The 16030-nt window shown below is 39.2% G+C and overlaps 1 protein-coding gene across 3 annotated transcripts in view; it reads right to left on the bottom strand.

The window, feature by feature from the left end:
* The window catches only part of ATP2A2 (ATPase sarcoplasmic/endoplasmic reticulum Ca2+ transporting 2), a 74431-nt gene that overhangs the window by 16501 nt on the left and 41900 nt on the right, over positions 1–16030 (bottom strand). For all 3 annotated transcript variants that reach the window (XR_008442513.1, XM_054006313.1, XM_054006312.1), the window contains exons 8-14: positions 13408–13872; positions 9365–9453; positions 5029–5131; positions 3802–3933; positions 3590–3712; positions 3164–3382; positions 1129–1464 (exon numbers count right to left, since the gene is read on the bottom strand). Coding sequence is in view for 2 of the 3 variants with exons in the window: in XM_054006313.1 (XP_053862288.1) it covers positions 1129–1464; positions 3164–3382; positions 3590–3712; positions 3802–3933; positions 5029–5131; positions 9365–9453; positions 13408–13872 (1467 nt within the window). In the remaining variant the exon portion in view is untranslated. The remainder of the gene's footprint in view (positions 1–1128; positions 1465–3163; positions 3383–3589; positions 3713–3801; positions 3934–5028; positions 5132–9364; positions 9454–13407; positions 13873–16030) is intronic.

The following is a 16030-nucleotide window of genomic DNA, read 5'->3' on the forward strand; positions in this document are numbered from 1 at the left end:
ACCTTTTCCAAGTCCAGTGTATCTTTTTTGAGAAGGGGTGACCACATCTGCACGCAGTATTCAAGATGTGGGTTTACCATGGATTTATATAGAGGCAATATGATATCTCTTTCTTAAATGATTCCTAACATTTTGTTCACTTACAGATCCTTTCATAGCTCTTTGCAGTCTGGCTGGGACTTAACCATCTTGAGTAGTTTTGTATCATCTACAAATTTTGCCACCTCACTGTTTACCCCTTTTTCCAGATTATTTATGAATGTTAAATAGGACTGGGCCCAGTACAGACCCCTGAGGGACACTACTATTTACCTCTCTCCATTCTGAAAACTGACCATTTATTCCTACCCTTTGTTTCCTATCTTTTAAACAGTTATCAATCCATGAGAAAACCTTCCCTCTTATCCCATGACTGCTTACTTTGCTTAAGAGCCTTTGGTGAGGGACCTTGTCAAAGGCTAGGTCTACACTACGGAAGGGGGTGGTGGTGGGAGGGGTCGACCTAAGATACGCAACTTCAGCTATGCGAATAGCGTAGCTGAAGTTGCGTATTTTAAGTCGACTTACCTGGCTGTGAGGACGGCAGCGAGTCGACTGCTGCCGCTCCCCCGTCGACTCCGCTTCTGCCTCTCGCTGCGGTGGAGTTCCGGAGTCTATGGCAGAGCGATCGGGATTGATTTTATCATGTCTACACTGGACGTGATAAAAATCGATCCTTGATAGATCGATCGCTACCTGCTGATCCGGCGGGTAGTGAAGACGTGCCCAAAGGCTTTTTGAAAATCTAAATTCACTATATCCACTGGATCCCCTTGTCCACATGCTTGTTGACCCCCCTCAAAAGAATTCTAGTAGATTGCTGAGGCATGATTTCCCTTTACAAAAACTATGTTGACTATTCCCCAACAAATTATGTTCATCTATGTGTCTGACAATTTAATTCTTGACTATAGTTTCAACCAATTTGCCTGGTACTGAAGTCAGATTTACCAGCTTGTAATTGCCGAGCTTAAAACAAAAAACAACAACAACTGAAATTTGTCAGATTTAGGCATTAGTTTGACGGGATATAATTTGTTTTAAAAGTAAAATCTCTTTTACAAGCCATGCAAGCTTCTAATTACTTACCATAGCCGTGATCTCATCGAAAGACTGGAGGAACTCAACAATCTTAGACTTATGGGAAGGCTCTACACGGGCAAAGCAACGAGCATGTAGGCAAGCATCTCTCTGGACAGCTGGAGAAAGTTCATCAAACTCACGTCCAGTAAAGGCTTTTGAAGAAACATCCTCATCTTCTCCAAAGATACCAATACGACGACAGATGGCTACTGCTGTGCCCTTATTGTCACCAGTAATCATAATAACACGAATACCAGCTTTCTTACACAACTTTATGGATGAGGCTACTTCAGTTCTTGGGGGATCCAGCATACCCACACAGCCAACAAAGGTCAAATTGGTCTGAAACAAGAGGACATTGAGCTTTAGCACAAAATATCAGGAGACGCTTTTATTTCTTTGGTAGGACAGTACACAAATCATTTTCACAAGCCAAAGTAGCTCAAACATTAGTTTATAAGAGGAAAATAGCATTTTTATCCTACAGTATCTAACAGTTTTTAATTCAGGCCTCTATAAACTTGCATGCCACCCCCGCCAATCCTACCTCGATGTTTGTTCAAAACTAGTATGTGACAAGATTCAGCAAGCATGCAATGCACATCAAGTCAGATTTTCCCCCACTTATGGGGCTCTTCCAGACTCATCTCTGTATTTCGGCATACTCAGTCTTCATAATATCTTGCCTCAAATGTTCATTTCTTGTACTATGGTCTGAATCCAGACCATTTTGAAAAGCAGACTACAAGCGACACTGAGAAAGGAGAGGAACTGAAATAGAACTGGGAATGTTTTGTCTCTGTAATCCTGACTTTGTTCTAGTGCAGCATTTTATGCAGCATCCTCTGGTTCTGAAACATAACACTGAGAAGAGTCTCAATGAGTTAAGCATATGGATCAACTTAAAGTGTGTTTCTACCCTGAGAAGTGACTAAAAATGGCATTCTGTGTTTCCAAATGTATTAGGTCTCTTTGCCTTCAGCTCAAAAGTGCTCAGTTCATAAGTTAAAAGGTGATCTAATTGCCAGCCTTGCAGATTCCACCTGCACTCAGGGTCAAGTCTTTCTTTCTCATGCATACTGCTAGCAAGAGATTCTCCAAGCCAAATAATCTGCAACTTCAACTGTCTTCAAAAATGAAGTCCTAGTTATACATGTAATTGTACTGAAATATAATGGAGTTGTTCAGATAGTTGAGGGCAGAATCTTTACTAATGAAAATACAATAGAAGGGAAAGAACCCAGCTTGCTTAAACCAGTAATTCCCAAACTGTGGAGCATTTCCCTCCTGGGGGAGAGGGAAAAGCGGGGTGCAGAGGAATGTTCGGAGCAGATGTGGCAGGGCTCAGGCCAGCCCCCATGGGGGGCAGGAAGGGAACGCCCCTCAGGCCTGCTCTGCCCACAGCCCCTGCTCTCAGCTCCGAGGGGGGAGTGACAAAAAGTTTGGAGACCACTGGCTTAAAGTAAGTAACTGAAGCACAATACACAATTTCCCCAGTGCTATTTTTATGAATTACTTTTTCCAGAACCAAAATTTAAAGAGTCTCAGATACTATGTTGATGAGAACTATACGTAGTTTGAGAAATATATGTATTCTGCACCACAACATTAGCATTAATTGCAAAAGACCAGCCTGAATGGTACCTTACTAAAAACTTATAATCAAGTGTCTATGTATAGATCAGCCACCAGAAGCACCAAGAACAAACAACTTTTAGTCCAGACTCTGCTGGAGGAGTGATGCCAGGGGGTGAGGGAATTTAAGAACCCAAAGGATACTCCTAATTTTGGTCCCCCGTATAGCTCGCACAACTTGCTGTTGCTAAGCCATTGAGCCAGACCACATCTATTAATTCAGAAAAAGCTTCTGAAGTGTTATATTTATGTTTGAAAAGAATCTAACTTGTTAAAAGCATTGCCCTTTACTGTTTTGTCTTCTGGAAAACAAAACAAAACAAAACTCAATCTTAATAAAAAAGTCACCACTCTTACAGGAAAAACTGTTGAAACAAAGGAGTGGCAAGCCTTTTACTAAACTAACCTCATAATTAATAAAGTTTGCAGAGTCCTCAAGGTTCATTTCTTCTCTTCTTGGTGGATTGTCATGTGTTGCTAGAGCCAAGCAACGCAATGTGTCTCTACCAGTACCCCACTCTCGAATGACAGTCATGATCTTCTGCTTAATTCCTGGAGTTAATAGTACTTTAGTGCTTCCAACACGAACATGCGTACACCTGTCAAGTACACCTTCAGGAGCACCCTACAGGAGCAAAGCAAGAAATGAGCAAATTTGTTCTCCATCACAGAATCATTTCACACAAGATAAGAAAGCAGTCCATCTCCAAAACCGATAACACTAGGCACACTTTATGCTCATGGTTCAGCTACAATTAGTCTAAGCACAACTTCAAGAGTCATGTTACTTTGTAGCCATTTCAAAACTATACTTCTCATATGTTGAACTTGCCTTAACAAACATCTTGCTCATGGATGTCCGGCTCGGTTTGTTTGGAGTACAGTAGACAGACATGGACTTTCTGTCCCTTGAGAATTCCAGAGTGAACTCTTTCTTCATGAGTTGTTTTATGACCTATGAAGGAGACATTATTAACGACATTTCATTCAACAAACAACATAACTGAAATCACACACAGTTTACAGTATTTTGGAAGTACTGACCGAGTTGCACGCATTTGCACGTTCAATTCTGGAGAGCCCCTTTAATTCTGTGTCAAATACATTCATCTTCTCAACCAGGCAGCTGAGTGCAGTCTCCGTAGCTTCTCCAACCTTTTCATACACTCCCTTAGCCTTCAATTCATTTAAAAAAATGGAGAATTATTACTGCTATAAAAACCTTGGTCTTTGGCAAGTCACCACAGTGAAATTTCAAGTGATACAATGATTGGAAATAATACTTAGCAGATCTTGTTGCAGTTCATAATGAAAAAAAACACAAAGAAATGAGTTTCTCCAAAATGTCAGATTTCAATCTTTTTTTCCTCATCTTAAAAGGAAAACAGTTTTTGCCACAGTAAAAGCTGTGTTATCCAGCACTTTACCAACCAGAAAGCTCTATTGGGACACGGGAGGGGGTGTGGGGTGCCGGATCCGGGTGGCGCTCACCTCGGGCAGCTCCCTGCAAGTGTCAACATATCCCTGCTACTTCTAGGCAGAGGTGCGGCTAGGTGGCTCTGCACACTGCCCCACCCCGTCTCGAGCGCTGGCTCTGCAGCTCCCAGTGGCCTGTCTAGGCATGCCTCCACCTAGGCGCAGCAGGGACATGTCGCTACTTGCGGGGAGCTGCCCAAGATGAGTGCCACCCAGATCCAGCACCCCACTCCCATGTCGCAACCCCGTCCCCTCCCGCACACAAACTCCCTCCCCCTCTTAGTTAACCGGATTCCCCCCCGCAAACACACTTATTGTTTAAGCTTGCCAGCACCTCCCATTCTCCCAACATGCTGGATAACAAAGCTTTTACTGGATTTTCCTAATTTATATTGGCAATGTATCATTTCAAGATAGAGATTTAGGACAAACAGGAAAGCCTAGCAACAGTGCCCTCTACATTGTTAAGGAGGAGACAGGTCTGAGTTCCAAATTAGTCTCACTCTTAACTCAAGTTACTCAACAAAGGTCCTCTCTAGCCAAATAAGGAGTGGCATTAACTGTTTAAGGGACTAAGTGGTCTCCCTTAACCAGAAGAATAATGGTTATAACATTGTGCTTTATAGGTGTTTATATAGGAAATAAAATAGGAAGTCACTAACACCCTGAGAGTTTGCTCAAAAAATATGTGAGGAACTTCCCAACTTTGGGGAAAGATACAAAGTAAATTTAGACAAGAACAAGCATTTAACTTCATTCTGGTTTCCTCTTGTATTGTAAAAAAGATTGACTTACTTCATTGTAATCCAAAGAAGAATCATTACAAAGTGCACAGATCGTTGCTAGTTCTACAAGGCCATCATACTGATGACATTTAACAAGTTTGTCATCTTTATGCCTGTCAATAAATAAATAAATACATACATACATAAGGACCTGAGTGAAAAGTTACTGAGTCAGTTAACTATGCTCTTACATTTCACCCATTTTTTCCTTAGTTAATCCCTCTATCTACTGAATGATAGAAAACCACGCAAATTCATTGTTTAGTGAAGATTCTGAAGCAATGGTTCTCTCTCAGTTATAAGACGTGGCATTACAGAATCTGCACCAAAGAAACATTCTATCCTGAAAAATGCAAGGCAAAGTTAAAAATGAGAGCACTGTACCTTTAAACTGGGCTTTAAATAAGGAGTATGGATACAAATTTCTGGATTTTATTTTATGCTCCTCTTTTCATAAGGACTTATGTTTTAGTGACATATTTCACCATTTTATGTTCCCACAAGGGCTCACTATGGCAACAGATTGTTGTTGTTTCTTCCCTGTGTCACTCAGTTTTTAAGATACAATCTACATTTATGGTGCTAAATAAGATAGGAGCAAGGAATGGGTCTAAGAGTTCACAGCTTAAGATAGACCAGACCAAAGACAAGAACAGCTATGGATCAAAAGTTCAGATAAAAAGGTGTGGGAGTATTGATGGAAACAAGCGTTGGAAGGATTCCTGGAAGTACTGTTATAAGGAAGAACTTGAAGGAGAAGAGAGGATGCTTGTTAAATAAGCAGAAGGAGGAGATTTGAAGCTTAGGGGCAAAAAGAGTAAAAGTAAAAAAGGTGAGAGTTTGAAAAGGAGATAAGCAAGTGGGGGAAAAAGGATGATGATGATTAACAGGTTTTACTATGGCTTTTGGAACACACACACACACACACTTACACTTTACCTTTACAAGTATTATCCCCATTTTACAGTAAGAAAATGGAGGAACTGAGTTTAAGTGATTTGTAGGAGGTCACACAGGAAATCTATAGCAGTGCTGGGAACAGAACACAGATTGGACAGGGACTCTCTCCTGTCACTTCTTTAATCACAAGACTATCCTCTTTTCTCTTTCTAGTTTCCAGTAGAGAGAAATTATTTGCTCTCCAGGAGTCCTGATTATGGACATTAGCACCCACTCAAACAGTTTCATGGTGGTATTAATAAGATTAATATTGCAAATGTTAACTTAATATATTAGAGCTACATCCCCTCTTTACTTTTCACACTTAGATATTCACATTAGAATGGTATTACTTATAGAGACTTATTTTATACAACAACATCAGCATACCTCTAGGTTAGCATGAAATAATCATTGAGGCATTATGACAACTGCTGCTGGTACTTTTTTTTATAAGCCAGTGAATACTGACTACCCCCTAAACAGAGGCTGTCCACCTGCATGGGTCCATTTTTCTCCTGTGTACTTCAATTGGAAAACAGACTACTGCTACATAGTACAACATTTACTGTAAACATACAGCAAATATAGCTACATAAGCTTTTTTCCAGTTATTTTGCAGTATTATAAATTATACAAATACTGGAACCTGTTGCTGTATACCATATAAATAACTAGAAGTCCATATTAAAAAAAAAAAAATCTAAATGTAAGGTATCATCCCTTGTTAAATATTTTGTATATTAAGTTACAGCTACAAGCAACACACACACACACACACACACACACACACAGGTAACAAGAATGTGTGTTAGTTACTTCAAATTCTCTCAGCCCTCCTAATTTTCATCTCACATTTTACCTGTCATAGGTTATGCTCTTTTCTATTGTCTTCATTTGGGTTGGATTTCTATTTTCTGAGGATAACTGTTTGGATAACCTCTGGAACCTTGTCATTTAACAGTACTGTTTTTTCTTGCCTTACTCTTCCCTGTGTTTCTGAGGCTCAGTCATGGTGTGCACAAGTAGCCTCTGTGCAGAGTCTAGGGCACTTTAAATTTCTCTCTTTGAAATCTCCTTCACTAATCTAAGAGCCTAAAGTCAAATGTGAGTAATTTAAAGTTCAGAGTTAAAGTGACAGTTTCTGGCATGATCACTCCCTCAAGGCCAGTGAAGGTGTGCACAGGCCATATGCACTGGTGCAGAGTGAAGTGCACAGAATAAGGTTTCATCAGAAATGGCATGGGGCAGACAGAGAAACAAGAGGAGTTTTACATTTTAATATTTCCGCTGCATAGTCAATTCCATCAGAAAAACTGGTTCTAACCGATTCTACTGTTCCAATAGAAAACTTAAATGTTTTTGAATTCACACTTTCAATGAATTTTTATAATTTTTTTGAGCTTTCTGAAAGCGCTAATGTGTTTCCTGAGATAGAGAAACTTCATGAAGTACCAAGACTTGTTTGTTTGTTACTTACTATAAATTAGGTCATTGTGTTTACATGTACATTAACTTTCATAAGTGCCTCCTTCCATCCACCTACATGGAAAATAATGGTTTCCTAGCCCTTAAAACAACAAAACCAAACCCCAAAAAACTAAATTCTTCACTTACAGAGGAATGATTTTATTATTTTGATGTACTGGAGAATTATTTGCTTTAAAAATATTTTAAAATCCAAGGTGAAGTCAGTCAGTTATTGATCCAAATGATTATAAACCACACACCCCCCACAAACAAGCAAACAAAAAACCCAGTGGACTGAATGACTAAATCCACTCCAAGCAAAGATGAAGATCATCAATTTGCCTTAAGGACCTGAGGATTCAACTATCAGAATTTTTTATGGCAAGGTGACATACTGTAGCACTATGAAATGCACAAGCACAGTATCCTACACGAGCTGTCTCAAGGACTCTAAGTAAACAAAATATGGAATTACGACTATATTTTATTTTATTAATAGGGCCTGACATCGGTCATCAATTTATGTTAACATTCCATATTCACTGACTGGTATTGGGTAAGTGTAAATAGATAGGTACATGAAGATTCCTTATATGAAAAGGAAATTGCTACAAAGTCTTTTGGATGGCCCAAAATAACCTATTTCTTGACATGGAAATTTCAAGTCTTATTGCAATTAACTTTTAAACAAAAAAGAAAATTTACAGAATTAATAATTCTAAATATTGAGAACTCTATTCACTGCTATGAGGATTATCATGACGGACATTGCTAAAAACCTATTGACTTTTTGGAGCAACATATGCCAAACCTCAAACTGTAAAGAGATGTTTAAAGTATACATTTCAACTCATTGTATAGGGCAATTTTGTAAATAAATCCTCATAAATTTAAATATATATGAAAAAGCATACCCCCCCGCCCCCCCAAGAAGGAGTTATTTATTACAGCTCGTTTTCTCAATTTTTCTCTAATGAAAGATATTTTCTCTCTGGGGTGCGATCCTAGGATTCTCAGAATTCTAAGGATGAAAAAAAAAAGTCTCCATCCCACTAGTGTAACCTTATGTTTATTAACATTTCCACTGGAGACAATAAAGCTATCAGCCTTTTCAAAAAAAAGTCAGTGGTTTAGAGCAGTGTTTAATCTTTTTGATATCAGGGACTGGCTTGCTGCCTTCCTAAACTGTGTCAGGGAGATCTCAGGGACCAGAGCCAGTCCATGGACCAGTTGTTGAGAAACACTGGTTTACAGCATACAACCTTAGAAAAAGACCAAAGCTACTGTAGATACAAAGTAAGGGACCAATCCTTAAGCACTGATCTACAGAGTTCAAAGGGTATTGCAGGTCCTGAGCGTCTATTCAAGTTAGAGTGCAACCCAAAGAGTCAATGAATTCCTCAACTGTCCTCATAGGGGGCAATACTATTTGAGAGATTACAAGAATTTAAGATTTAAGTTTAAAGAGGTGACTATAACTTCCATAAAGGAATGGGAATGTAGGTCCCATGCAGCATCACTGAAAGATACTTATTAAACTACTAAAATCTTTCCAAAACACCACCACCACCACCACACTAAATCTAGAAAGCTTTCAACAAGATAAATCCCACAACCTTAAGTCATCATTTCTGGAAGATTAGTTGTCAAGTGAACGATGTAAAAAATAAAAAAAATAAAATAAAATGTATATTTTAAGGATGCTTCATTAGATTTAGACTTTGCAGAATTTAAACTTCCCTTCAGTAAGTTTTATTCTAGGCTAAAACAGGTCGTCTCTAACCTCAAATTTAACCTCAAATATACACAATGGTTGAGAAACTCTAATACATTAACAAATGTTATCAGATATTTTAATATACTGAGCTGCCTATCCGTATGTACATGTACAACCAATGGATAAATTGGCAGACATTTAACATGAATGAAGCACTTACACTTCTCCCATGGGAGCATATGTTGACCCTGTTACAGTAAATTCATTCAGAGAACAGGCATCTCCTTCTACTCTGTCCAGGACAAATATCTGTAAGAAAAAAGTGTTTTAAAATATTAAATTAGTATAATCAGTCACTAAAGTTAAATGGACTGAAATCAGTTTGAATTTGTCACATTACATACATATACATACATATACATACATATACATACATATACATACACACACACCAAAATTTAAGAAGGAGCAATCCGTTCACAGAAAAGCTAAGAGACAGGCAGAAAGGATAGATACCAATTCTAAAATTCATCCTTGACAACATAATTTTTATTTGCTCCAGATATTTAACCATGTGTGCATGCAACACTACTCTGTTATGCAAGCCAGGATTGTTAGTCTATCGACTGTGGTAACAGTGGAGCAAGTTGATCAAAAGGGCTAAAAGTGACTGTCCCAATTCAAACTGCCTGACCTAGTCATGTACCCAGGTGATAATTCTAATTCTAGCAGATCTTTCTGGAGGTATGTTCCTAGGCTTCAGATACATAAAATTCAGATATCAATTTTCTATGAATTTGTTAAAAGCACAGTAGTCCCAAGGCAAGAAAAAAAAATAACCAGTTTGAAGACTGGAGTGGATTTATCTGTACAGACCATATCAGGTAAGATAGAATCCCAAAGTACTTCAGAGCAGTAAAGTCTGCTTCTAGATATCAGAGACCAAGAGAATATAGGTAATGTCCCACTCCAGGGAAGTGACCCTTTCCTATGAGCCTTGAGCCACAGGCAGAACCAAAATCAGATAAGGGGTCAAAAATCTAGTGCCTGAAGTTCTGATATTCAAAATGACAAATGCCTTTTGATAAACTACCCAGCTGATAGAGTGGTCATGGTGGAGAAACAAGAATCATTCCTTTATAGATCTGAAGTAATAGTATAGCATTGTGGAAAAAAGTGATTGTAATTGGTTACATAATTGGCACCATTATATGAACCAGTCAAACTTTCCCACAAAGTCATGCCGTTACATACATGATAGAGAAACAGGACATTGCCTGCTTAACTGTTTTTAATCTAAAAAGTTAGTCATGTTTTGGTAATGCCTCGCTTTTACTTTATCTACTCTACACTGCATTTTAGTTAAGCCTCTAATCCCACTGGTAGAAAAAACTGAAGTCTTAATAACAAGAGAGTCAATAACTGCTCTTCATGATGGCTGAAAATTATACAAAATACTTAAAATTCAGAAGGCAGACAGGTGGGTGAATTTGAAAGTCACTCCAGAGAATATGAAACTGCATCAGACTGAAAAGACAGTAACTCTTGTCCTAAATCTGTCATACAAACCTTTAAATTCCTACAAACATGTACAGGCTACAACTCAGCAACAGCACACTATATAGAAGATATAGATCTCACATGGAATTACCATGGCAAAGGCTTCTTGAAAAGCTAAGCATAGTGCCTCCTTAAGTGAAGTAAGAGGTAGCCGTACCACTTGTTTGCCATACTTTAATGTAGAAGAGTTTCAGTTGCAAAATTTTAATGATTTGATTCTTCTGAAAACATGAATGAATCATGGTGCATAGGATCCAAAACACTCAGCTTTCTAAATATCAGAAAGGACTCATATTGCATTCCAAAAGAAACCTTTATAAATGAATCTGAAAGTATCTGGATGTTCTTAAGAACATGGAAGTGCTCTGCTTTTTGGCACCTGAGTGATGAAATGACCCCTATGAAGGCTCGGGCAGTTATGCAATACCACTGCAAGTAACCTCCTCCAGAATACTAATGAGCAGCTGCTTTGTCTCTACACTACAATACTTAACTCTGTGTAAGACTAGCAATCTTGTTAAAAAGGAAAGAAGAAAAACCTGCCATTAATCAAGTGAGAATAAATAAATAGAATAATGTTTAAGAGTTTCTGGATTTTTTTGGGGGGGAAGGGGAGGTTCCCCAAATCTTTATAGCACATTTATACATTTAAAATTCTGGTCTCATACAGTAATTTTGAACAGTATTTGAGGTCATGTAATGCAACCAGCACAGTAGCTCTAATATCTGATAATCACTTAACTACCCTTCAAGAATAGAAATATCTTCATCTGAATCAGAAACGTATCAACTTGTAAAATACTATTTCCAGTAAATTCCTGTTCAGAATTCCAAGTGGCAGGGCTGCATAGAAGATTGGAAATTAAACATGCAGCACAATAGTACGCAGTTATGGTATACTAGGGTTACCATATTCAAACATTTTAAAAAAAGAGGACACTCCACGGGGCCCCGGTCCCGCCCCCGGCCCTGCCCCAACTCCGCCCCAACCCCACCTCTTCTCTGCCCCCATTCCAACCCCTTCCCCAAAGTCCCTGCCCCAACTCTGCCCCCTCCTCTGAGCACCCTGCATTCCCCCTCCTCCCTCCCGCTCTGATCTTGGTTGGGGGTTGCTAAGTGCTTCCCTGCTCCCCACTCGCCCCGCAGCCCCTGCAGCCTCTATGCCCCTGCCTGCCCTGCTCCTCCTCACCCTGCAGCCTCTGTGCCCCCTGCTCCCCACTCGCCCTGCAGCCTCTGCGCCCCCTGCCTGCCCTGCCCCTGCAGCCTCTGTGCCCCCCCCCGCTGCCTGCCCTGCTCCCCCCACTCACCCGGCAGAGGGAGAACCGTGGGCTCCACGTGGACTCAAACACTGCCGCGCTGCTCTGTGGGGGAGGAGGAAGTGGGGGAGGGGGAGGGACTCTGGCTGCTAGAGGCCCCAATGGCTGTGAGCGGCTTTCAATCAGGCCAGGCGTCCAATCAGCCGCGCTGCACTCTGCATGAGGGGAAGGGGGAAATCCCGGACATTTCTTCTTGATTAGACATCTCCCCCCAGACGGCCATTTAAAGCTGAAAAACCCGGACATGTCCGGGGAAACCCGGACGGATGGTAACCCTATGGTATACTACTTTAATCAACATTAGAAACTATTTTTTGAAGAACAAAATCAGTCAGTTGCTTTACTCCCGTCTAGTATCAAAAGTGACATTGGCAATTGAATCAGTGCATGATTTTCATATCTGAAGGCATCTCAGATCTGAATTCTGGTCTACCAAATGAATCTTGCAATACAGTGTACTTGAAATACTGCATAGATTTGAAATATTCAAGTATAAAGCTAGAGAAGATGGGATAAACAGAGGGAGGTACATCCTTTCATAGGATCTGATGCTATATGGTGGTGAAAACTCCTGCGCTCACTTGAGCCCCATCTATTATATTACAGCTTCCACCTTTGGAGTTGCAATGGTGGTGAATTATGGATCCCATTTTTGCTAGTGCGGGCAACCTCAGTGAGGAAGAGCTGATGAATTACAGAACTGAGGTGAAAGTTAAAAAGGGGGTAAAGGGGACAGTTTAATAGAACATGGAAGTTGCTGTAATTTGGTCATATTCCCATTGACGCTGCCTCTTTTCTTTTTTCATGTCTATCTGCTAGAGTGGATGTCTGAGAGTCAGTACAGAGTTGCGAGCAACGATGCCCAGTATGAAGTAAATCAAAAGGAACAACAGTGTACAGTCAAAGACTGTAAAAGAATATTAAACACTTCATAGTCTGTAGCATTCTCTCACTCTATAAAGATCTCCAAGGGCCCACCTTCATAAAGCAAGAGGTCTATTCACTTGCCTTCTGATATACAACCTGTTAGATACTTCTGGACGTGTGGACAGATTGTCCTAAGGAAAATGGCCCTGTTTTTAAAACTGTGTGGCATAAGACAGTTAAGAGAAAGGTATTTGCAAATGAAAAACGTTCCCATCAAGTGTGGGTACAGCTATTTTTGGCCATAACTAAATAAAGAAAAGATGAAAATCTCAAACATTACGTGGTAGAAAGCTGAACTGAAAGTGGAATAGTACTGTAGCAAATAAAGCAAGATTTTGACGGCATAAAAGCAAAGCTGATTACATTGTTTTATATAGGAATAGAATTTAGGCAATGTTTAATAAGAGAACCTGGGGGGGAAATAAAGGAAATGCAGAATAAATTAATCAATTCACCGTACCCTGCAAACTGACATCTGGTTGGTTGTGAGAGTACCAGTCTTATCAGAACAAATAACAGACGTGCAACCCAGCGTTTCAACGGATGGCAGACTTCTAACAATAGCATTCTTCTTGGCCATTCTGCGGGTTCCTAGGGCCAAGCATGTGGTAATAACAGCAGGCAGACCCTCAGGTATAGCAGCAACAGCAAGAGCAACAGCAATTTTAAAGTAGTAGATAGCGCCTCGAATCCAGGAGCCACCATGAACTGGATCATTGAAGTGACCTATGTTGATTATCCAGACAGCAATGCAAATGAGTGAGATGACTTTGGACAGCTGCTCTCCAAACTCATCCAGTTTCTGTTGCAGTGGTGTTCTCTCTTGTTCAGTAGCTACCATCTCATCACGAATTTTGCCAATTTCAGTGTTCACTCCTGTTGCTACAACTACTCCCATAGCTTTACCAGCAGCAATGTTAGTCCCCTAAAATGGAATCGAAAAAAGAAGGGAAGAGAGATTCGTAAGTCGTTCTGTGACAATATTTAAGTAGGCCTGTTGCATACCAGATTCACAGATAACTTTTTCTGCTAAGACATTAAGTTCTATCTGAAAGTTTGTTCTCTGATTTTGGCTAATTTAAGATGCACTGCTCATGTGGTTCACATATTTCACTGTTATCAGTTCTTGATAAGTTATTTTGGATTCTATTTTGACAGCCATTCTTTGTGAGGTCAGTAAGGTGGTATACATTAGTCCTTAAAAGGGCATGGAGTACCCTTACCAAAATTTATGTTCCTTATTAACCTGTGGAAGATCCACATAAAACAGAAGGGGAAGTTAATTATATAAGAAAAAGTGATAACACAATATGAAGTAAAATGGATAAACTGAAGAATTTTTACTCTTTTAATTCAAGAAATATTAGTCATTTAATGTAACAGTCATTTAAGCTTGAAACTAAAAGTAAACCCAAAGTACTGTGTAGTCAAGGAGCTTTCCATTAACAATTGTGTCTGTTTCTAGCTAAACATCAAAGCCAAAAGAGCTTCTATGGGGGAAGAGGAATGAGTGGGAGACCTGTATATATTATGCTATCAGTTTGAAATACACCTGCTTTTCTAATTTTTTAAACTGTTCAAGACTCAATTCCAGAGAAGCTGCTAGTAGATTAAGCTAGATTCCCCAATGCTTTCACTGCCACCTGCTCTGAGTACAAGATAGATAGCCACCTACAAAAAGCCTACTACAAACATTGATTGCCATCGCCATCATGTAAATGTAAGATCTAATTCATGCAGTGTAGTACTGGAAATACAGAGTGATAGTGTTATGAAGGGTTAATGTTAGCAGTGTCACGTTTACCAAGAGATCATCAGTAAATCAAATGTGCTCTTAACACCAGAGTAGCTTCCTTACTGTTTTGAAAGTTAGGAAAGAGGATTAAAACAGCAGGTAGGAAGTGAGTGAAAAAATTCTTTGCATAGAAAGTTTGAAATGTTACATCAAACACCAGTAAGTTCTAAAACCTTAAGTAGGCAAGACTAAAAAATGTTGCCACCCTTAACCATGTTAACATTTGTGAATCAATCTATTTCTATGTCCAGTCTAGCCATTTGTACCTACAGTATCTATTTTTCTATATTTCATAAGAACCACCTTAATAAGTCCAGACTGCTTGGAGTTTCAGTTACATTTCTCTTTAAGTTTAATATTCCCCAAGAAATCCAAATATGCAGACTCTCCTTAAAGGATGGGCCAATGAAGAACTATTAATATTGACTCATAATATGCAGCATGACAAAATTCTTCTAAGACCTATGTCCAAATTCAGTCCTTGGGTAAGCAAGCACACCACCACTCAAGTCAATGGGCTTACAGCCATGGTAGTAGTCACCCTTAAATCGCAAGGAAAGAATTTAATATTTTGCTAACTCGAGCCCGATTCTGCCACCTGGCACACGCACCGAATATTCCTGGGCTCAAATGGGTGCCTTCATGAATATATTCAGAGAGAGAAAGAATGGCAGAATCAGACCTTGAAAAGCAAAGTTTACCAATAACCTATAATCATTCATTTACTATTTAATACTTAAGCATCCTAAAGCATTCAAATTTTTTGTCCAGTCTGTATGAAGCAATGAAATGGTGCATAGACTAAAATTAAGCTTCTAATTCTCACTGAATATTCAGACAGTATACAAATGAGGGAAGCTCAATTCAAATCATTCCTCTTTATGAAATATTGCTAGTTCTTAAGAGGTAAAGTGACATGGATTTCACAATTAGTTTCCAAGTGCACACACACTGGTAAGTCTTTTTTTAAAAATGTTTTTCTAGGATGTATGCAAATTTCTGCACCAAAAGTAGACGTTATATTTCTTGAGTTTATTTGGATTGAGAAATCCTTTCCTTAAGGATTCATTTTAATAAAGCAGACAGGATTTCCTCTTGGTTTCTAATCAATCTGAGGCGCTTGCTGCAGACAGCAGTTTATGTTTGGTAGAGTACAGCAAAGGTAGCATGTATTTATAGTGTTATTTAGCCTGAATAACTCTTGAAATTCTAAGACTTAAAAAGCTCCACAAGCGTTCATTTGGTAAATTCTATATTGCTGTAAGTCACTAACTCTCATAACTTAAAA

Source organism: Malaclemys terrapin, chromosome 16 (genome assembly GCF_027887155.1).
Source record: "Malaclemys terrapin pileata isolate rMalTer1 chromosome 16, rMalTer1.hap1, whole genome shotgun sequence".
Taxonomy (NCBI): domain Eukaryota; kingdom Metazoa; phylum Chordata; order Testudines; family Emydidae; genus Malaclemys; species Malaclemys terrapin.